Source organism: Hibiscus syriacus, unplaced genomic scaffold (assembly GCF_006381635.1).
Source record: "Hibiscus syriacus cultivar Baekdansim isolate YM2019G1 unplaced genomic scaffold, ASM638163v2 tig00116925_pilon, whole genome shotgun sequence".
NCBI classification, from domain to species: domain Eukaryota; kingdom Viridiplantae; phylum Streptophyta; class Magnoliopsida; order Malvales; family Malvaceae; genus Hibiscus; species Hibiscus syriacus.
The window spans coordinates 172,681-195,637 of record NW_024063474.1 but is presented as its reverse complement, the minus strand read 5'-3'; the positions used below and the strand labels follow the sequence as shown (position 1 = coordinate 195,637).

Sequence of the window (22,957 nt, the reverse complement as noted above, 5' to 3'; positions counted from 1 at the left end):
TAAAAAAACACAAAATTGCATAACCACTAAGGTTTCAGTGCTGGACAATCCAGTGAGAAAGAAGACCAACAATGCAGAGGGGCTACTTAACGATGCAACATTTCATTGGAATTCAAAGGTTCACCATGATCAAAGTTATCACGCCCTACATTGTTTCTCAAAACTAAATTAAAACGATTCACAGACACACTTGTTATACCAACACGAAAATTGATAAACAAAACCTCCAATAACAGCTCTCCTGAAAGTTATCAGATGGCAACTGCAATCCTTCCGGCTACATGGTCCAGATCACGCTGTCCATTTGACGTGATTCTCCTTCCACTGATACACCAAATAAAGTTCAGTTTCGCGTTAGCAATTAACAAAATAAGTTTACAAACAATATAACAGACACGGTTACAAACCACCATTCTATTTACATAGTTTATAGTTTTACCTAAGAAACCAATATAAAGTTTCTTAAACATATTAGGGTTTTTGTGCACGATAAAAGTTATCTTTGGATAAATTTATATAAATATATTTGTTCCCCACTAAGAAAAGGGTATATGATTCAAATGACTGACTCAATAACAATCAAACTACTGCAACAAAAAAAAAAACAATGGCACTTAAGAAAACTCACCCTTTAGGATCGATATCAATGATGTTCACATCCCGCAATTGCTGAAGAATGTGACGGGAAACCGATCCACTGCTCTTGCAGAAATGTCGCGGGCAACTTCCATTTCTCTTAGACCCTCCATAAATCCTCCTAAAGGCACCGACACCAAGACCTCCCCTCAAGTATATCTTCCTTGCTATGGAAGCTACAAAGTAAAAGCAAATGGCAATGATAATAGCATAAATATGGATACAAAACTAAATTAGAGTTGGCTGATAAAGATAATTTATAAATGTACATACCAGCTCTGATATAGTACCAATCAGGGTAATAGGGAGGAAGCGCCCTGGGCTTACCAGTCTTGACAATATCAGTCCACGGGGAAGCTCGATCTTTTCAGTTTAAGACCAAAGAAAGTCGGATTAGAAAAAAAAAAGACTTTAATTTGAAGGAAGAACAAGCATAGATCCATTACAAACCCTAAAATCAAAAATTAAGAAGCGAACCTAACTACATCTCTGAGAAATTAAATGAAACGGAGAAGAAGGTGAAAGGAAAATACCTTGCCGGAACGCGCTTGAGATGGGCGGCGTAAGCCTTGACGAAGTCATGAGGGGAAACGTCCTTAACTGTTCTGGCTGCCTCCATTTTCTGTGTATTTGTCTGTCTGCTTCGGCAGAGATCGCTCCTTCGATGTATCCAAATACGCTTGGAGCGGCCCTAGAGGAGAGAAGGCAATATATAAGATTTGAAGGGAGCTAGGGTTTTGTGCTTCGTTTATACTACGTCCTTATTTCATTTCAGGAACTAATCCGTTCTAAAATTAAGCTTAATACAATTTTAGGTAACTAAATTATATCTTAAATTAATTTTTAGTGTTTAAAGAATTTTTAGTTAAATATAAATATATAATATTTTTCTATTATACATTTAGATGTCTACCATTAAGTGACAAATATTACATCTAATTTCTTTTAAATAATATTTTATTTAAAATATATATATATATAAACGTAACACATTTCACTTAATAATTCTTTAACGATAGATACCTAAAAATGTAACGAAAAAAACATTAGACTCTTCTTTTTAACAAAAAATTCTTTAGTCACTGTAACACCTTAATTTTTAGTTAATTATAACATTCACGTGGTTGGTTTAGAATTAGGTTGAATGTGGACAAATTGTTGGGTGATATGAGAATTTTATTATTTTTTATATATTATTATTTTATTTAGATTTCCATGAACCATACAATTGAGATATTTTGAAAGTCTCTCTTTTATATAATATATATACGTAATGGATGAAATCATTTGGAAGGACAAAATACAAACCCAAACTTATCCTTATCTTCACACGTTCTCATGCTTCATTGTTCTCTACTAGCTCTGTTGAACCATGGAAAGTTCTCAACCAGTCTAGGTCCAAGCTCCGACATCATGTTGCAGTTGTGTAAGTTCCGATTGGCTTAGAAGAAAACTTTAAGGGTATTGTCGACCTTGTTCAGAAAAAAAAACTTACTATTTTCAAGGTTTCATCGGAGAAAATGTTGTTGGTAAAGAAGTGCCGGAAGATGAAGCGGTCGCAGCACCGATTAAGTTCACTTTTAATTATTCGTTAGTCGATGTTGCTTTTCGGATCTTACTATTTGTAGCAGCTTTAAGTTCTGTGGTGGTCATAGTTACCAGCAAGCAAACCGAGGGGTTCAAACTACAGAGGAAGAAGATGGAGCAGTTAACGATGGCTCTACTATGGTTACTACTACTGCCCCGTTAAAACCAAGAAAGAAAAGGCAGTTTGCCTTTTTTAAGAGAGACAGAATGAGATCCAAGAGATTCTTGGAAATTCAAAAATTAAGGGAAAACAAAAAGGAATATCATATGAAGACAAAGGGAAAATGGGGTTATGATTCCAACATGAAAATTCACGTGGGTGTTGTTTAGGAAAATAAAGGGGTAAACCATAAGGTATGTCGTCCAAGTTTGGTGAGATCTTTACTTTGTCTCTTAATTTCCAAGTGTTTATAGTTATGACATAATTGTTTTTACAAGATCAATTTAGTCCATGATGTTAGTAATTAAATATTACTAGCTCTTCAAGTTTTTAGTTATGCAAATTGGATTTCCAAATTATTAATTAGATTCTAATAAGTTATTTTTTATGGAAAGGAAAATTATTGGAAGTCGTATTTGTATGATAAATTATCCGTGTTCGTTAGAAAAAGATTGGAAGCTAGAAATCAAGTTGGTGAGCTGGAATTTAAGACTAATATTTTGGGTTTTGTTGATGTTCCGATTTTGAGGTTCGTTTTGCCAAATTCAAATCCGGTAAGCTGTTTTTCACTGATTAATCACCTAATTCGATCCGTTTTTCAGAATTAAGTTACGTTTTTGATAAATTTCTATTAATATGTATCTGAGGAATTATTGGAAGTCGATTTCAAGATCGAGGGCGTTCGAATTTAATTTAAATGGTCGAGCAATATGGCAAGGAAATCGAGGTAATACTTTACTACCTCTTTATGCTTTATGGAACATGTTGATATTGGTAAATGCATGAATAAGATAATGTTGGTCACTTTTGTGGAGTTGAATAATTTATTCACTCGATATGAATGTGGTAGAAATTCTGTAACTGAATACGGATCGAATGACTAAGATAAGAGATTGATAATTGTTAGAATTAAATTACAAGTTTGTGATTGGTGATAAAGAAATCAGCTCTGGATTTGTAACTTATATTTTATATCATCAAGGGTTAAATGTTAAAGATACTTGGATGAAAAATTATGAGAATACTCCGATATGGTAAAATTATGAAATTACCCTTATGTTGGAAAATGATAAGAATTGCCACTGGAAGTTGGTTAATAACTCTGAAAAGACATATTGATCCGATATAACTACTGATGTGCATAAGAAATGTTAGTTTTATTTGGAAATTATGGATAACCGGTTTTTAATCCTATGAGAGTTTGTGAAGGAATCATTTCAAAATCAAAGAATGTTCGGGAAAGCAATTGATCATAGGATCTCTAAATTATAATTATTTTCGTTAAGAGCTAATATTGAAATTATCTGGTTAAGAAATTACGAAAATGCCCTTGAGAGATAAAATAGTCTAAATTGACCCTGAATGAGAGAGTACTTTGAGGATTTGTACTTAACTCGATTAAGTACGAATTTAATTGTTAAGATCCTGCCTTTGTACAGAAAAATTTATAATATTCCGTTTGTAAAATCTTAGAAGACACTTGACCCGAAAATATTCGAATAAGGAGTAAATACTTGAAGAGTAATTTATCGGAGGTATTTTTGCTGACAGAATTGTTCGACAGGACTGAAGTAAATGATAAGATTGAATTAAATAATAAGACCGGATGGAAGGAAATGATTGAAATATTCTAGAATTATAAAATGACCAAATTACCCCTGGAATGGAAATGACTCAAGAATGTCACCAAGCTCAGGAATGAATGGATATACTCAAGCTTTGAAATGAATAGAAAAAAATGTTAAGCACCAAAATAACCAAAATGCCCTTATGACCTAGAATAAGTAAATGCCTTGGATTAATTAAGAAATCCAAATAAACATGGATGTTGTGCTACCAGTAAAAGTTGTGGAACGCAACTTAAGTGATTAACCAACGCTAGTACTATATCATTACCTGAATGATATAAGTATCACTTGAATGTTTGTTCATCTTCTCAAATTTGGATCGATGATAATTCTGGAAGTACTTGGCGCAGCTCAACTCTAGAGCGCATACAGTACTAATAAGTGGGTAGTAGTTAGTCAAATCAACCACGAATACCAGAATGACTTTATTATATGAATAAATTGAAATGAAATGAAGTACAACGTGTATTTGAAATTCAGAAACGTCTGAATTATTCTGGAAAACTTTAAAGTAATCGGGATAGACTTGCTTACCAAACGAACTAAGTAACATCAATGACTAAGGATTAAATAAAGTGATTTGATGAGTTTGGAAACACTGTTGAACTTACATGATGAATTGTCATTATGGGTTATGAGCCATGGATCAAGTACGTCAGTATTTCCTGATATTGTTGAAACGTGGAAATGAAATAAAGACCGTTGGAAGATTTATTCAGTGATGATTATGGGGATGATCTATGGATCTGCACTATGGTATTAAAGAGTGAATACACTGGAAGGATAATGAATTGACTTGTTGACATTCATCAGTTTGAGAGTTGTGTAACTCGAGTTGTTTGATAATATGATCGATAGTCGTAGATTGTAAATGACTTGAATCTTCGATTTTATATTTCATCTAAAATCACTTCGGTCATGTTTGAAAAAAAAACAAGTAACGCAGATGGAAAAGATTCTAAAATATCTCATTTGGTTCAATTGGGCTAAAATCCTATGAATTTAAAGTATATTTCTGAATACCCCTGATTGTTTGGGTAATGGAATCACTCGTAGTAAATCTGAATTTAGAATTATTATGTATAAAGGTTCCTGAACGTTTTCCTAAAGCACACGAAAATATAGTGGGATTCTAATATATCAACATTAAATGTCTGGCTAGATCGGTTAGTAATCGATTCTCCTCAATAGAACCTTGTTCCAGGAATTCGTTCAAATTTCATAAGTTTCATGTTATCCAAAATGATAACTACAATGGCCTCTGGAAATACTTGGATTCTCTAGTGTGTTCCCTACTTATTATTGAACTGTTTTATTGGTTTTAATATGTGGTACACCGAATTCATTGGTTATTGTTTTATGGATGCACCAATTTAATGTGACAATTTATGGAATATGGCTGCTATCTAATTTTTGTTTTGAAATGGTATATGATTACCATGTTTTTGGATTTATGGAATTTATGTCACGGTGCAATTGAATTTTGGAATTCAATTACGATGGAATAGCTCTGATCAAGCTAAATGGGCCTAATGTGACTCTTGAGGGCCCCAAGATGTTTCATTAGGTCGGTTTTCCTTTGTTGTGTGCTTAGGGTAAGCTATATGGACTTATTGACTTGGGCTTAAGGATACAAGCTTCATAGCCTATCCTTAAGTCGGCTTTCTTTTTGCTATGTGCATAAAGTAAGTTATATGGAAAATAATTTTGGGAACTACTGATGGTGTACCAGAAAAGGGTTTAAACTATGATTTTCAAAAGTTAAACTCTTTTACGAAATTGTGAGATTTACTGGACTATGATTTGTACCTATTATGATTTTATTATACTGTTGGAACACACTAGACATCCTATTCGATCTCCTGAAAATGTCATACTTTGAAAGGTTTCTTATGAACTGAGATTCATGGCTTCTACTCGATGAACTTCTAAGGGAACCCCAAATTATTCTGCAAGCTGGTATACGTATGATTCAATAAGGAAATTATATGGCTTTTCATTTATCTACATGTCATGTAGCATCATCTGGTAGTTCTGTATTACTGAGCTTTCCAAAGCTCACTCTATTACTCACCTTTTCAGGTTAAAACAATTGTACCAGTGCATCTATCGACTTCAGTAAGGGAGTTCTTCCGGCGTGGTTGCAGAGTATGATACTTGTGATTAGGGGGCATGTAATTGTATTTTGATTTATATACGAGTTTGGAAATCTGTTTTATTTTTAAATAGTGATAAATGATTTTATAAGTTTACATGTTCTGATAAAAAATTTTAAAATTTCCGCTATTTTTACGGTGGGTCGCTCCGGTGACCCTAAAGTGACAACCCAGATCGGATCGGGTTATCCGCATCGGTCTGGGGGTTACAGTCACCAAAATGTATTAAGTTTTAAAATTAATAAAATTAAATTTTATCACATTTTTAGAATATTTTAATTTTAAAATTAGTGATATTAAATTTTATCTCCAGTTCTAATGGTTTAATTACTTACTTTTAATTTTTTTTTAGAAAATGTTAATTTTAACTTTAAGTAACTCGTTTTTAGAATTTTTACCATAATTTATTTTACATAATTAATTTTTATAAAAAAATGTATCTAAACGTTACTTCATTGAAAGTTATATTCTCTCAATTTTTTTCAACAATAAAATTTAAATAAAAAATTATTTTTTTGGCCGTATTGACAACTTTGGTTGGACATAAGTACTTTTTTACTTGAATCTATACTCATTTGTTTAATTTGAAGTTTAAATTTGAACTATTTTTTTATTTATATTATAAGAAATTATTTTAAAACATATGTAATAATTAATTTTTTTCTTGTATTAATATCTATACAATCAAACATAACACTAATAACAAAAATTAAAACGAGGCACGAAACAAATCAAAAGCATCCGAACTCTTAAAGGAAGATTATGCTTAAAAATATTTGAACTCATCTAATTAATAAAATAGGAAAAATTCTACTGCACACGTCCCACACTACAACATACTACTAAAGTTACATGATGAAACGCATTAACTAAATTTTTCTTATTAAGTAAATATTAAAAGGATATATTACACGTTTTGTACCTAATTATTACTTTTGTTTAATTTTTAGTATTTAAACTTTATTTTCTGTTAAATCATTTACGATAATATTTATGTGACTTTACATGTCAATTTTTTTATTTTTTAATTACTACATCACCTTTTTTATTTGTGATTATTTTTAATTAATTTTATTCAACCAATTAGGTAGTGACACATGTCACCACCTATGAGATAAAAAGAGAGAAATCATTCTTGCTCTTAGTATGAATTGATCTTGAGTATCTTACATAGAAACAAATCAGTCAATCATTGAGCTAAACTAGTCATTTAGGTAAATTTCACCACATTTTGTATTTAACTTATATAACGTATCACCACAAAATCTATATTTTTCAATGATTATAAGATTTAAATATGTGACACTTTAAATTAATCACCGAAAGCTTAGTCGCTCGACTATAGTGTGAATTTTTTTATTATACTGAACTCAATACTTACTTATATCATTATTAAATTAAAAGGTAAATTTTCACTTTATTTAGAAATAAAAAAGTAATTAAATAATTTACATATTTTTATAAAAGTTATATGAAATAATTATTTAAAAAAGTATATTTATAATATTATAAAAATATTTATTTTTTAAATCCAATTAATTATTTATTTGAAATAATATTATTTTTTAATCCGAAGGTGTTAACATTTGTTAATTCAATGCATGAACTTAACGGCTGATTTTCATGTCAACATATAAATTGTTATGTAAAACATGGTGAAGTCGAAGAATCCAGGTGTCATGGTGTGCTGCAACGGAGTTCCATTTGGCCATCGCCACCCTCTTTCTCCTTCTTTAATCTTCACCCTTCAAAAATGGAAAAAGTGAAATTTTAGAAACCAACGCCGGTAACAATGGCATACCCTCCATCTTTCATTTGTTTTCTTGATTCCCCATTTTACCCTGCTTTTCTTTGTTTCAACCTTTACATTTTCTCAACCCTCCCGGAAACTAGCTTCCTCTGTTTTATGGTGCCATTTTATGATTTCCTTGTATTAACCTCCTTTCTTCTCGATATCTTCAGTATAATTCTTTCAGGTATCGTTCATCCTTGCTATTTCAATTTAATACGTTTTCTTCAATTATTCGTTTCATTGGAATCTGTTGATATCAATGATCATGTTTTATCTGTTGGATGTTTAACTGGAAATGATTTCTTTAGCTATGCTATTTCCTAAATTGTTTCTCGACGAAGAGTGTCACAGTTTGAAGGAAATGCATTTTCCATTGTCTACCGTCTGATATTTTATATAAATATTGGAGCATTAATCAAACCCGATTCTATTCTTATTGATAGATGGCAAGAAAGAATTGAGCATTCCTTTTAAGGATGAGTGTCAGTTTCAAATATTGGAATGACTGTGTTGATCCCGAGGACTTGGAAGCCATGTGGAACCACCCTGATGTGAGAACAGAGTGGGAAGATGCTGGAGAGACTAAAGGGTTAAGAGTTCACTTATCAAGGGATCCTGATGGACAGCCTTATTTGACACAAACAGAGATGAGGGTAGCTTACTTGAATGGCATATCAAGCCGCTATTAGTTTAATCTCAAGCTGTTACAATTTCTTTTGCTTGTTGCTCTTTCAGGCCGTGGCGGAAATAGTTACACGTAGACAATTCGACTCGCAGGTAGATCCGGTATGTCACCTATAACCCGAATTTGTTCTGGTGATGAGGTTATGTTTAATATTAGGTGTCTGAAATAATTGTTTGATTTTGATTTCACATCTACTCTCACCTTATATATTGAATGAACTAATCTTTAACAAAAGGAGGGGAAAGGGTAAAAAGTGCAAAACATTGCATAAAAAACATGTCCTGAGGATTGATAACATTTGAAGAATTACACCATGTTGTTCCAGGTAGAAATGTAGCCAAGGTGCAATTTAGTCTTAATTTAGCATAGCATAGTGATTGAAATCATTATATTTTCGGCCTCTGCTTATTCTTCTCTAGGTTATCATCGAGCAGTCCTGAAAACCGGAAATTTAAAATAGTAATGGAAAGCATTTGTTATTTTAGATTTTCTTCATGGCAAGGAAGTTTTAAGACACCTTAACAGCTAAAACCAGGAATTCCAGCTGATCGGCAATTGGAGATACTGATAGATTCTTTTGTGGCTGGCGGACCTGCTACAAATTCTTATGTTACTCCAACTCTTCATTTCTGTATGCTAATACCAGGAATTCCAACTGTTGTGCAGGAGATGATTTGTGCTATTGCAGAACTAGAAAGTGACAGACAGCCTCTTGCCGCACGATATGATAAGAAGAACAATCTGATTACAATAGGACTCATGCAAGTAGACCCTAAAGTAGCAGAGTGGATTGTCAGGTAGAATTATATGTTTTGTTTCTTACGGGTGCATTCTAACTAAGCCGACCCTAATAAAGTTGAAGTTTATTCTGGTAGGGAACAAGATTATTTACTATTTCCAGTCGATGAGGATCCAGATATTCTATACAGGCCTTTTGTAAATGTATTTTTTGGAGCATCTTACCTAAAATGGTTATCGAACTTTGAGGGCAAGTGAGTTAACAGTAATCACTTTGGATCCATCTCGACATTTTTTATCAGATCGTAGAATAATGTTGTATTTTTTTTCTCATCAATGTTGAATTTACAGAGTTAGGACTGAAGAGTTTGTCGTCAGAGCATATATAGGTGGTGGTGCAAGAAAAGCAAATCATAAATCAACCCTGCCTTGTTGGAAGGGTTATCTTCAAGTGAAAGAACATTTTCAATCAAGGTTTCTATACTCCCTCATACAATATCTCCATTAAGTTATGAAAATTTTCCTACAGTCGGTCAGGTATTTGATTTATACTTGATTATCGTATTGTTTGAAACATTATTGTGCAGAAAACATTTTGATGGTCCTTCGCATATCAAAGCACCAACTTCGCCAACTTCACCAGCTTCACCGTCTAAGGGTTTTTCTTTGCTCATTTACTTGTAGTTATTTGATTCTAATTTTAGTCATTATTTTCAGTCTATCTCTAATCAAATTTTATTCATCATATCTAACAATGCTGACTGTGAAGAAAGCTAAAGAATACCAAAAAGAAAACTTTTTTTTCCTGAAATAAAAGCAAGGCGAAGTGAAGCCACCTCTGTGTCTCTGTTTTACAAATTAAGTGTTAGTTCATCTCTATTTCTAGCTTAGATGATATGCCTGTTGTCCTTAATGGCGGATCTGCAGGTGATGACCTATATTGGGACATTAGAGTTTCCTCTGAAGACATGGAACAGATGTGGAATCATCCTGATGTCTTCAAGGAATGGACTAAATCTAAGGAAATTCGGGGAAATGTGCGCTTTTCCTGTGATAGAGAGAAGAGACCTTATCTTTCTCGAGTAGAACTCAGGGTATGAATCCACAGAAAACAAACATCCTGAAATAAATATTTTCTCTTTCTCCTTTACAGACATGTCAAGAGTGCAGGTAAATATCATTACCTTTCCGGTGTTAGATAAGTCATCGTTTTCGTGCCAAAGTGCATAAAATGCAGGATCTTAATGGTCAACAGTGTAAGCAATGAAAAGTACTTCGGCAATATATTAATGCGGACTGAAATAGAAGAAAAGAAAAAGGGAAAAAGTGGTTGCCTATTAAACTAGTTTTATAATTATTCCTCAACAGGTCCATATGCTTGTAACAGAATCATTTTGCAGTTCATCTTTCTAATTACCAAGCTAAAGTGTAGTTTTTAAAATTCTTGACATGGAGCTCCTATTGCAGGCAATTGCAGAAATAATTGTTTCCAAGTACTTCAGTACAAGGGGAATAAATCCTGTAAGTACATAATTGGATAAAGAATACATAAGAAATAGGAGAACTATACCAGGCAGTTAATTGTATATGTTTCTTGGACACTTTTAGCATGTACCATTTGTTTTTGGTTCAACCTTTTGAATACACTTCATATATTTGAGTGTCATAGATAAGGTTTCTAAGTTGTAGGAAGGTGAAGGAACTAACTTTTATCCCGACACTTATGTTTTGTACAGGCGGTACTTTGTGCTCTGGCCGATATTGTTAGCAATCGATTTATAGACGGGAATGAATCATCAACTGGACTAATGGGAATTGACTACTCCACTGCTTTCTGGCTTTACACGTGAGTGAAAATATGGCAAACTGAATTCCTTGCTATGAAGAAATGTGTGCAGAAGAACTTAAACTCATAGCATACCTCCTTTCTGCCTTTTCCAGCCTGAGGAAATTTAATTAAATTAGTTGCTTGTGTGACCTTGGGTTCAAATGACAGTTATTTCGTGCAACCTGGAGGCATTATGATGCCCATACCTAAACGTTACTATACGTTTACGACCTAAAACTGTGTTTTTTCGCACGATCATTGGCTTCTGAACGTAGAACTTAGATTGTTTCCTTATTTTACCTTTTCTTTAGCACTTCTTAATTTTATAGCGATGACCAAATATTTCTGAAACTCCTAACTTTTCTGTGAAGAGAGATGCGCTATAGGGCTTATCGAGTTGATTATGCTGAAGATCTGACAAATCCATTTGCGTCCATGTATTTTGGAGCTGCATATTTGGATTGGTTATCAGAGTATGAAGGAAGGTAGGTTAAACTCTATAAATACCATTTACTGTCTGCTTTGTTTCCACAGCCTAACAGAACCCGTGGCTTCTCTGATTATGGCAAAGCAGGGAAAGGAGTCTGCAATTCATCTTTGAGGCTTATGTTTATGGGCCAAAAAGTGTACATCTTGAAGAGACGTGTCCGAAGTGGCTTAAATTCGAGCAAATTTTGGCCCGTTATGAACGAACGATAAGGTATGTGCCATATCTTGTATGCATTTAATGAAATGCAGTCGTAACGTATGTTCCCTCGAGTGACGAATTATTGGTTTGCCTTCTTCAGCCGTCAAGGGAGCTGCAACATCATTTAACCTGTGATAGACATCATCCGATCACCAACTTTTTAGATGGTTGGACCGATCGATGCTGTTGCGATAAAAGATGGATTATTTTCATTCGTGAGTAAGCATTTTTTTTTTTGTTAATACTCTGTAAGGTATTTCAAAGGAAAAGAGGAGTCTTTTTTCATTTACCTGTATGTGTGTATTGCCTGTATCATGTACCAATAGAACAAATAACTAATAGAGCCTTGTTCATTTCAAAACATAGATTTGTTTTGAGACTTGAACCCAAGAGTATTAAATTCTTATGTAACCTTTTTCATTTCAAGAAGAAACTTTTTATACACAGACTGGATTATAAGTCTAATGATGATCAAACTCTATCTGTTACGAGTGTCTTTTGCCACAAGACGAGCTTTATGTCAAGCTAAGAGACTGAACGGAAGAACGAAAAGGAACATGTAATAATTGACAAAGAGCTAAAGGAGAGCATTCATTATCGAAACTGGTTGTGAGACATTGTTGTCTGAACCTTGAGTCTCAAAAAAAATACTGAAGCAGATTGAGAAAACATCGGAGGCTGAGAAAATATCAAAGGTTGAGTAACTGGTAGTGTAGATTCATTGTAACAGCAATGGTTAATAAAGGTGGTGGTGTTGTTTCAAGAAACACCATCAAATGACTGATCGAAATGATAGTAACATCTATTAACCAAATGTTCAGTTTTCTCGTACAACTGACATTGAAAGCGTATCGGCCTTCATAACCACGACCATCATTGAGCGAACTCAGTGGTAAAAGTGAGCGTTTTCATCCTACAGATCCCGAGTTTAAACAACTGAGTTTGTGTGTACCTTAACAATGGCTATAAACAACTGAGTTTGTGTGTACCTTAACAATGGCTAAAAACGATATTCCGTACTATTAAAAAAAACCCAAAGTACTATTTTATTAATGATCACGAGAATCGACGAAAATTGAATTTAAGAATGATTTGAATTTAGATTTTTAAATATTAATTATGCCTAGAAATGTTTGGTACTGCTTGGGAGTAACTTAAATAGAATCTTGCTGTCCATTTTATTGAAAGAAAAAGGCATCTAATCAACTAGCACCAATACACAACTTGAAAATAAGAAATTGAAGTGGTTGAGTGGTTGATTTGGAATGACTTAAATGCTAATATTTTATATACAAAAATTCCCGACAGTTCATCCATGCAAGAGAAAAGACTTGGATCTATCTAGTCGGAATAAAACTTGGTGATGGCTGAACCCCAGATTCCTACCGTTGATCTCTCACCGTTTTTCAGCCAAGATGAAGACGACGATGGCAAGAAGAAGGCCATGGAAATCATTACAAAAGCGTGTTCCGAGTACGGCTTCTTCCAAATCGTGAACCATGGTGTGCCCGTAGACTTGCTGCAACGTGCCCTGCAACTCTCCAGCATTTTCTTCGACTATCCGTCCCAAGAGAGACTGAAAATCCGTGCACCGCCTAATGCGCCTCTCCCTGTCGGATACAACATTCAGCCCCAACAATCGCCCGAAAAGAACGAGTATCTTTGGATGTTCCCACCCGGATCTAGCTTCAATGTTTTCCCTCAAAACCCACCTTCAAGTATGTTTTAATCTTATTATTTAACAGAGATGACGAATAAAATATTATATCTCATGAGACTTGATTCACTGCGTTTAGCAGACCAGTGCTGGAAGATGTATTCTCCAAATTGACGAAAACGGCTGCAGTTGTGGAGGGCATCGTGAATCAGTGCTTGGGTCTCCCCACAAACTTCCTCAGAGAATTCAACCATGACAGGAACTGGGATTTCATGGTGGCTCTCCGCTACTTCCCTGCCACCGAATCGGAGAACAATGGCATAACACAGCACGAAGATGGAAATTGCTTGACCTTGTTGTTCCAGGACGGTACAGGTGGTCTACAGGTCCGCAAGGACGGGGAATGGATCCCTGTTATCCCCGCAAAACACACATTAGTAGTCAACTTAGGCGATGTTATTCAGGTATTGAACAACAATAAATTCAAGAGCGCCACTCACAGGGTGGTGAGGCCTAAAGAAAGAAGCCGATACTCATTTGCATTCTTCCATAATTTGAAGGGAGACAAATGGGTTGAACCATTGCCGCACTTCACCAAAGACATTGGAAAACCACCCAAATACAGAGGTTTTAGATATAGTGAATACCAGCAATTGAGGGTGAGGAACAAGACGCATCCTCCAAGTAGGCCTGAAGATCAAATCGGAATCACCCATTATGAAATTACTTCTTAAATGGATCATCATCATCAATGTGTTATCCATCTTCGTTTCTGTAATCGTTTTCAATTTGCGATGCTTGGGCAATAAAAAAACTTGAACAAGTTGAAAGTCGCGATCCCAGATTCCCAGCGTTTCCATCGTGATAGGAACTATGCCACTCGAAAAAGTTGAGGATGCAATATCAGAGCCAGGTTTCGATCCTGGGACCTGTGGGTTATGGGCCCACCACGCTTCCGCTGCGCCACTCTGATGTGCCGCTGTGTTATTGAAACCTTTTATTTATGTTTTAATAACACATAAGGCATAGACAGACAAGCTCTACATAGACGTATCACGCACACAGACGAGTCATACCCGATTCGAGATTTTAACATTCGAGCAACTAAAATGTTTCGAGTGACCAAATCGATAGTACCCTAAAATTGTGGCTACTGTTAGGTAATTTATCCAAATAGATAAACTAAAAACAAATAGCTCTTGCTGATATATATTCTTATTGCTAAACTATTGGTCTATGCTAATTTCATTTATTAATCGATGTGCAAAATATGAGTTATCGTTTGGGGTGTGATTGAGATAAGTGGAATTCAATCGGAAAGAGGTTTGAATTTGACTTGAAATTGGAGAGTAAAAGTTTGATCGGAGTTTGTTGGATTAAATTCAATTTGATCGGTTGGTCAAGTTATTCATATTTGTTTTTTATATTCCCTTAGATTATTTGACATTATACGCTCTCATCCCAAATATTTCCAGTGCTCAAATCCCAAACGAACAATGATAAGTCTTTTATCACTGAGATAGTTTGATTTGTGTTTAAATCATATTTTTAAATATTAACTAAATCCAGAAATGTTGGGTACTGCCTGGGAGTTACTTAAATAAGCATTAAAAAAGAGAATAGAATTCCTCTGCCCTCTTAATGCCTCTTTTGGTGCCCTACCAGTAAAAAGTTGAGACATGTGTTAATTTATTAAGGCTTAATATAAAAATAAGTATATGAATTATATTTCGAAAAACGTTTTAGTGCTCAAAATTTTTTTCGTTAAAAATAAATGTTTAACGTTTTCTTCGTTACCATTTTAGGTATCTGGACGTTAACTGTCGTTAAGTGACACGTGTCATGTTCTTATATTTTTATTTTTTAAAAAATATTTTTTATTAAAAATTAAACAAAAAAACCCTTCTCCCTCCCCACTTTTCTTCTCCCCCTCCCCTACAACGGCCAACTGCCAAGGCTAACCAAATGGCAAATGATCGACCACCACATCCGATCAAATGGTCGATTACTACGATTGATTTAAGAGATTTTTATGGTTAAGTAACACGTGTCATGTTCTTATATTTATTAGGGTTCAGTCAATTAACATTGGTGGCGATCGGTGATGGCAAAGGGATTAAAATGAAGTTCTTAAAAGTTTTGGGATTTTTAAGATTTGAAAAAAAATTTAATATATTTTTTATTTTAAATAAAAATTCTCAAAATTCTCATAACGTTACACGTAACACTTAACGGTGATTTTTAACGGTAATTAACATCAGACACCTAAATATGTAATGAAGAAAACGTTAGACACCTAAAATAGTAACGGAGAAAACGTTAGACACATATTTTTAATAAAAAAATCTTTAAACACTAAAACATTTTTTTGAGACATAGTTCAAACACTTATTTTATATTAAACCATTTATTAATTCCCTTAATATAAATCTCTATTAATTCATCTACCATTTAAGTCACCCATTAACTATTTAAAAAAAAAGGGAAGGGACCTCTTCAATCGATAATTGCTTTATGGTTGTCTCAACTTTACTTGTCTTTTCTCCGTCATCCATAGTAATATTAAATGATTGTTCATTCATTATATATCGTGTCCCTAAATGAGAATATTAAAAATAATTAATAAATTAATATAAATGTCAACTTTTTACTAGTGGGACGTCAAAAGGAGCAATGAGAGGGAAAGGGGGAATTCTATTAAAGAAAAGGACTTGAATTTAGTGCCATCGCCATACATCCACTTCGGCAAGAGATTGTCTCTTTCTTTTGTATTTATATATAACGAAGGCATGAAAAAGAATCCTGCTATTCATTTTGTTAAAGAAGGTATCCAATCAATTAGCAACAAGACACATGAAGTGGGTGGGCGGTCGATTTTGGAATGACTTGAATGATAATATTTTATATACAAAACACACCGACAGTTCCTCCATGCAAAAGAAAATACTTGAATCAATCTGAATAACAGTTGGTTATGGCTGATCCCCAGATTCCCACCGTTGATCTTTCACCATTTTTCAGCCAAGATGATGAGGATGGCAAGAAGAAGGCCATGGAAATCATTACAGAAGCTTGCTCCGAGCACGGCTTCTTCCAAATCGTGAACCATGGTGTGCCCGTAGACTTGCTGAAACGTGCCCTCCAACTCTCCAGCATTTTCTTCGACTATCCGTCCCAAGAGAAACTGAAAAGCAGTGCCCCGTCGAATGCGCCTATCCGTACCGGATACAACACTCAGCCTCCACAATCGCCCGACAAGAATGAGTATCTTTTGATTTTTCCGCCGGGATCTAGCTTCAACGTTTTCCCTCAAAACCCTCCTCAATTCAAGTATGTTTTTCTATATTTATGGGATTAAAACACAACATGTTCCATCAACTTGACAAATTTGATCATTGAACTTAATAAGTGTGATCAAACGTATCCTTAGATTTGATCAAATAATAACCCTTCAACTTTTTAAGATAGATGAATCTTACATCTCATTAGATTTGATTCACTTTGTTTGGTAGACAAGTGCTGCAAGATGTTTACTCGAAGTTGACAAAAACCGCCGTAGTTGTGGAGGGCATCGTGAATCAGTGCTTGGATCTCCCTACAAACTTGCTCAAAGAATTCAACCATGACCGGAGCTGGGATTTCATGGTGGCTCTCCGTTACTTCCCCGCCACCGAATTGGAGAACAATGGATTAACACAACACGAAGATGGAAATTGCTTGAGCTTCGTGTTCCAGGACGATGCAGGTGGTCTACAAGTTCGCAAGGATGGGGATGTTGTGAAATTCGGGTTAATTTCCACCAATAACAGATTCACCGTGAAAACTATTATCTAGGTGACTAGTGTGAAAACGATTGTACTAAAAATCACCCCAAGGTAGATTCCCAGGAAAGAGGAGGGGTCACAATGGTCCCTCTTAAAACCCACTTTCCTTAGACAAAATATTTCACTAATAGAGGAAATATTACAAAGAGAGAAAGAATACAAATAGCCTTTAAAATAGAAGAAGACTTATATTTGTGGGATGATTAACTAAGGAGGAGGAGGGCTTTATTTATAACAAAAGAATTTTCCCTCCTCCTTATACACAACCAATGTGGGACTTTTGCCAAAAATCAACAAATCTCCACCTTGGCAAATTCCACGCACATCTCTAAAAAAACAATCTTTTAATTTGTAACAATATTGACCAAATCTAAACAATGTTTAAACTTGACCGCAGTTACCACTTTTGTCAACATATCAGCAGGATTCTCAGTGGTCCGAATCTTCTGGATTATGACTCCACCTTCTTCTAGAATCTCTCGTACAAAGTGATATCGAACATCAATGTGCTTCGTCCTTGCATGGTAAACCTGGTTTTTTGCTAAATGAATAGCACTCTGACTGTCACAGTGCACTTTGATGTGCTTTTGTTCCATTCCCAATTCACCAAGCAACCCTTGAAGCCAAATTGCCTCCTTCACAGCCTCTGTAACTGCCATATACTCTGCCTCTGTAGTAGACAAAGCCACTGTTGACTGTAAGGTGGACTTCCAACTGACTGGTGCCTTTGCAAATGTAAACACATAACCAGTAGTTGATCGACGCTTGTCCAAATCACCTGCATAGTCTGAATCACAATACCCAACTACACACTGACCATCTTGTTTGTCCTGCTGAAAGACCAAACCAACATCTACGGTGTTCAGAATATACCGCAGAATCCATTTCACAGCTTGCCAATGCTCCTTTCCAGGATCATGCATATACCTGCTCACAACCCCAATTGCCTGTGAAATATTGGGTCTCGTACACACCATTGCATACATCAAGCTACCAACAGCACTTGCATACGGAACCTTTGACATGTATTCCCGTTCTGCATCATCCTTAGGTGACATAGATGCACCGAGCTTGAAATGAGGAGCAAGAGGTGTACTAACTGGTTTTGACATCTCATTTATGCCAAAACGTTTTAGTACCTTCCTCAGATATTCTTTTTGAGACAAACAAAGCCTCCCCAATTTCTTATCCCTTGATATCTTCATGCCTAGAATCTTCTTCGCTTCACCAAGATCCTTCATCTCAAACTCCCTGTTCAATTGAGTCTTTAGTTTCGCAATTTCTGTCTGACTCCTGGAAGCTATCAGCATATCATCAACATAAAGAAGAAGATATATATAGGATCCGTCTTCTAGCTCGCGTAAATACACACAATGATCATATTTTCTTCTTGTGTACTTCTGCCCTATCATAAACTTGTCAAATCGCTTGTACCACTGCCTTGGAGATTGCTTCAATCCGTACATCGATTTTTCTAATTTGCACACCATCTCTTCTTTTTCAGCAACTTTGAATCCATATGGCTGAGTCATGTAGATTTCCTCATCCAAGTCTCCATGTAAAAATGCAGTTTTTACATCCATCTGAACTAGTTCCAAATCCAACTGCGCTACCAAAGCCAACAAAATTCTGATGGAGGAATGTTTTACAACTGGAGAAAATACTTCATTATAATCAACTCCCTCCGTTTGAGCGTAGCCTTTAGCCACCAATCTTGCTTTGTAGCGGATCTTATTCTTGTCAGGAAATCCATCTTTCTTTGCATATACCCACTTGCACCCAATTGCCTTCTTTCCCTTCGGAAGACTAGCTAGTTTCCACGTCTGATTCTTTTGAAGGGATTGCATTTCTTCATTCATGGCAATCCTCCACTTTTTATGTTCTGAACTTTGAACTGCTTCATTAAAAGTGGCAGGAACGTCATCAATTGCAATTGGTGATGCAAAAGAGACCATATCAGCATAACGAGCAGGTTGTCTAATGGTCCTCTTTCCCTTTCTGAGTGCAATTGATTCATGTTGCTGTGGAGGTTCTTGGGTCTGAACCTCTTCTTCATCTGACTCTTCTTCTACCATAGGAGAGTCAACATCATTTTCTTTACTGGTTGGGACAAATTTGCTTCCTTCAAACTCCACCTTTTTGGGAGTTCCATCTGTCTGCTCCAATTTTTCTGAAGTCACCTTTCTCAACATGGTAGATTCATCAAAGGTAACATCCCTGCTGAAGATTATTTTCTTTGTTTCTGGACACCAAAGACGATAGCCTTTCACACCAGAGGTGATCCCCATAAAAATCGCCTTCTTTGCTCTTGGATCCAGCTTTGACTCCTTAACATGGTAGTATGCAGTGGAACCAAACACATGTAAGGAATCATAATCTGTAGCAGGTACTCCAAACCATTTCTCTAATGGTGTTTTACCACCAATAGCAGTCGATGGTAAGCGGTTGACAAGGTGACAAGCATAGACCAAAGCCTCAGCCCAAAATTCTTTGCCTAACCCAGCATTAGACAACATACACCGAACATTCTCCACTAATGTCCGGTTCATACGCTCTGCCACTCCATTCTGTTGTGGTGTACCTCTGACAGTGAAGTGCCTAACAATACCTTCCTCTTCACAGACTTTCAGAAATGGATCATTTTTGTACTCTCCACCATTGTCTGTACGGAGACGTTTGATTTTTCTGCCTGTTTGAGTCTCCATCATCTTTTTCCATTTAAGGAAAAATCCTAGCACCTCATCCTTTGTCTTCATTGGATACACCCAAACTCTCCGGGAAAAATCATCAACAAAGGTGACATAATAGTGTGTTCCTCCCAATGAAGTTGTCTTGGAAGGCCCCCATACATCTGAATGAACATAATCCAAAATACCTTTAGTATCATGGATTGCTGTTCCAAATTTCACCCTCGTTTTCTTCCCTTTGATGCAATGCTCACAAAAAACTAATTTGCAAGCCCGAGCACCCTTCAATAATCCTTGATCTATCAGTAATTTCAAGGATTTTTCACCAACATGCCCCAAGCGCATATGCCATAACCTGGTTGCTTCTGACTCCTGTTCATCAGTAGAAGCTGCCACTGCTGCTGTCCCAACAATTGTACTACCCAGAAAGTAATACACATTGTTTCTTTTTCGGATTCCCTTCATTATCACCAGTGCACCAGAGATAATCCTCATAATCCCATCTTTTGCCCTCACTTCTAAACCTTTTGACTCTAAGGTTCCCACAGAGATGAGATTTCTCATTAAATCTGGTACATAATGGACACCTGTTAAGGTTCTGATTGATCCATCCTGATTCCTCAAGCGAATTGAACCAATCCCAAGTGTGTCAAGAGGGGAATTATTTGCTGTGTAGACAATTCCACCTTTTAGTTCTTTAAAATCAAAGAACCATTCTCTATTGGGGGTCATATGGCGGCTACAAGCTGAATCTAACAGCCATGAACTGGAACAGCTGGTTGATGGCGTAGCAGCGAATGCGAAATCTGAATCTCCATCATCATACTCGACCACATTTGATTCTGAGACGGCCTTCCCCCTTTCAGGTTTGCCTTTATTCTTTAGCCTGTGACATTCTTTCTTCCAGTGCCCTTTTTCTCGACAAAAGGCACATTCATCTTTGCTCAATCTGGACTTTGACTTCGATCTCCCTCTGCTTCCTTTATTCTGACTCTTGGAACGGCCTCTAACAACAAGAGCTTCTGCTTCGACACTTGTGTTTTCTTGTTTGTCTTTCTTTCTCAATTCATAACTATACAAGGCAGCAGTTACTTCACTGAGAGACACATCAACCTTCCCATGAAGTAGAGTAGTTTCAAGATACTCAAACTCATCAGGAAGTGATCCCATCAACATCAGAGCCAGATCTTCGTCTTCAAAAGTCACGTCCATATTCATCAGATCAGTCACCAGCTGATTAAAGCTAGTAATGTGATCATTCATAGTGGTACCTGGTACATAGTTGAAGCGGAACAGTCTCTTTTTCATGTAGAGTTTGTTCTGACCGCTTTTCTTCAAAAATTTCTCCTCCAGTGCCTTCCACAATTTACTTGCAGAAGTTTCCTTAGAAAATGCATACTTCTGCTCTCTAGAAAGACACGATCGAATAGTACCACATGTCATTCTATTGATCCTCTTCCATTCTTTCTCCTCAACATCATCTGGTTTCTCTCCTTCAATAGCAATGTCTAGACCCTGCTGAAATAGGGCATCTAGAACCTCGCTTTGCCACATGCCGAAATGACCGGTGCCATCAAAAATCTCCACTGCAAATCTAACATTTGTCACAGCATTTCTTGCCAAAATTGAAGATGAAGAAGCGTCTATCATTTCTGCTACAAATTCTATTTAATAGCTGCCAATGCAGAATGTCAATTATCCCAAGGAAATTTTTCTGATGTGGAAGATCAGCCTAAGCCGCAACCACAGAGCATACTAAAATAAACCAAGAGCTCTGATACCAATTGTTGTGAAATTCGGGTTAATTTCCACCAATAACAGATTCACCGTGAAAACTATTATCTAGGTGACTAGTGTGAAAACGATTGTACTAAAAATCACCCCAAGGTAGATTCCCAGGAAAGAGGAGGGGTCACAATGGTCTCTCTTAAAACCCACTTTCCTTAGACAGAACTACCAAGACAAGTAATTTTAATAGGACAATAATTGACAACAACTATACCCGACAATAGCTATTAAATAGACATAAAAGAGAACACCAAAATATTTCACTAATAGAGGAAATATTACAAAGAGAGAAATAATACAAATAGCCTTTAAAATAGAAGAAGGCTTATATTTTTGGGATGATTAACTAAGGAGGAGGAGGCCTTTATTTATAACAAAAGAATTTTCCCTCCTCCTTATACACAACCAATGTGGGACTTTTGCCAAAAACCAACAGGGGAATGGATCCCTGTTATCCCTACAAAAGGCACATTAGTAGTCAACTTAGGCGATGTTATACAGGTATTGAGCAACAATAAATTCAAGAGCGCTACTCACAGAGTGGTGAGGCCAAAAGGCAGAAGTCGATACTCTTTTGCCTTCTTCCACAACTTGCAGGGAGACAAATGGGTTGAACCATTGCCGCACTTCACCAAAGACATCGGCAAACCACCCAAATACAGAGGTTTTCGATTTAGTGAGTACCAGCAACTAAGGGTTAGGAACAAGACTCATCCTCCAAGTAGGCCTGAAGATCAAATCGGAATCACCCATTATGAAATTATTTCTTAAATGGAACATCATCATTAATGTGTTATCCATATTCGTTTCTGTAATCGTTTTCAATTTGCAACAGTTGGGCAATAAAAAAAACTTGAAAAGGTTGCAAGCCGAGAGGCTTGTAGTGATCCTAGATTCCCAGTGTGTTTGCAGAACTTTCCATCGTGCTAGGAAGTAGGAACCATGCCACTCAGTGGGCAATAAAAATTAATATTTTTTATTTAAATCATTTTTAATATTTTGAAAATTTTCAATCATCCTTCACCATGAATCTTCAAAAAGCCTGCTCCTTTTCATCGATGATTTAACTTGCAATCTTTTCTATAATATTTTTTTACTTGTGG

The 22,957-nt window shown here is 35.8% G+C and overlaps 4 protein-coding genes and 1 non-coding gene across 5 annotated transcripts; 3 read left to right on the top strand and 2 right to left on the bottom strand.

The window, feature by feature from the left end:
• Window positions 1-79: 79 nt before the first annotated feature.
• On the bottom strand, window positions 80-1,371 carry LOC120187941 (40S ribosomal protein S19-3-like). Its single transcript, XM_039191525.1, has 4 exons — window positions 1,170-1,371; window positions 910-999; window positions 629-812; window positions 80-324 (listed from the first exon to the last, which is right to left on the bottom strand). The coding sequence occupies exons 1-4, from the start codon at window positions 1,216-1,218 to the stop codon at window positions 252-254; spliced, it is 396 nt and encodes a 131-aa protein (XP_039047456.1). The 5' UTR covers window positions 1,219-1,371; the 3' UTR covers window positions 80-251.
• Window positions 1,372-8,435: 7,064 nt separating this feature from the next.
• On the top strand, window positions 8,436-12,088 carry LOC120187955. Its single transcript, XM_039191534.1, has 12 exons — window positions 8,436-8,612; window positions 8,695-8,745; window positions 9,170-9,441; window positions 9,520-9,636; window positions 9,734-9,856; window positions 9,970-10,040; window positions 10,310-10,476; window positions 10,850-10,903; window positions 11,119-11,228; window positions 11,582-11,695; window positions 11,785-11,910; window positions 11,999-12,088. Exons 1-12 carry the CDS (start codon window positions 8,436-8,438, stop codon window positions 12,024-12,026), a joined length of 1,410 nt encoding a protein of 469 aa, XP_039047465.1. The 3' UTR covers window positions 12,027-12,088.
• A 1,140-nt stretch (window positions 12,089-13,228) lies between these two features.
• Window positions 13,229-14,390, top strand: LOC120187949 (flavonol synthase/flavanone 3-hydroxylase-like). Its single transcript, XM_039191531.1, has 2 exons — window positions 13,229-13,620; window positions 13,698-14,390. The coding sequence occupies exons 1-2, from the start codon at window positions 13,262-13,264 to the stop codon at window positions 14,287-14,289; spliced, it is 951 nt and encodes a 316-aa protein (XP_039047462.1). The 5' UTR covers window positions 13,229-13,261; the 3' UTR covers window positions 14,290-14,390.
• A 66-nt stretch (window positions 14,391-14,456) lies between these two features.
• Window positions 14,457-14,528, bottom strand: TRNAM-CAU. The gene has a single exon. It is a non-coding gene; the product is annotated as a tRNA-Met (tRNA).
• Window positions 14,529-16,465: 1,937 nt separating this feature from the next.
• Window positions 16,466-22,741, top strand: LOC120187945 (flavonol synthase/flavanone 3-hydroxylase-like). Its single transcript, XM_039191528.1, has 3 exons — window positions 16,466-16,885; window positions 17,068-17,324; window positions 22,291-22,741. Exons 1-3 carry the CDS (start codon window positions 16,530-16,532, stop codon window positions 22,623-22,625), a joined length of 948 nt encoding a protein of 315 aa, XP_039047459.1. The 5' UTR covers window positions 16,466-16,529; the 3' UTR covers window positions 22,626-22,741.
• The last annotated feature ends 216 nt before the right edge of the window (window positions 22,742-22,957 follow it).

Coding starts and splice junctions, on each gene's coding strand:
- LOC120187949 (XM_039191531.1), top strand. CDS start 13,262: ATGGCTGAACCCCAGATTCCTACCGTTGATCTCTCACCGTTTTTCAGC. Junction 13,621..13,697: donor CAAAACCCACCTTCAAGTAT/GTTTTAATCTTA, acceptor TGCGTTTAGCAG/ACCAGTGCTGGAAGATGTAT.
- LOC120187945 (XM_039191528.1), top strand. CDS start 16,530: ATGGCTGATCCCCAGATTCCCACCGTTGATCTTTCACCATTTTTCAGC. Junction 16,886..17,067: donor CAAAACCCTCCTCAATTCAA/GTATGTTTTTCT, acceptor TTTGTTTGGTAG/ACAAGTGCTGCAAGATGTTT. Junction 17,325..22,290: donor TCTACAAGTTCGCAAGGATG/GGGATGTTGTGA, acceptor AAAAACCAACAG/GGGAATGGATCCCTGTTATC.
- LOC120187941 (XM_039191525.1), bottom strand. CDS start 1,218: ATGACTTCGTCAAGGCTTACGCCGCCCATCTCAAGCGCGTTCCGGCAA. Junction 1,000..1,169: donor CTCAAGCGCGTTCCGGCAAG/GTATTTTCCTTT, acceptor TAAACTGAAAAG/ATCGAGCTTCCCCGTGGACT. Junction 813..909: donor TTGGTACTATATCAGAGCTG/GTATGTACATTT, acceptor TTTACTTTGTAG/CTTCCATAGCAAGGAAGATA.
- LOC120187955 (XM_039191534.1), top strand. CDS start 8,436: ATGAGTGTCAGTTTCAAATATTGGAATGACTGTGTTGATCCCGAGGAC. Junction 9,442..9,519: donor GTAGCAGAGTGGATTGTCAG/GTAGAATTATAT, acceptor TTATTCTGGTAG/GGAACAAGATTATTTACTAT. Junction 9,637..9,733: donor TTATCGAACTTTGAGGGCAA/GTGAGTTAACAG, acceptor TTGAATTTACAG/AGTTAGGACTGAAGAGTTTG.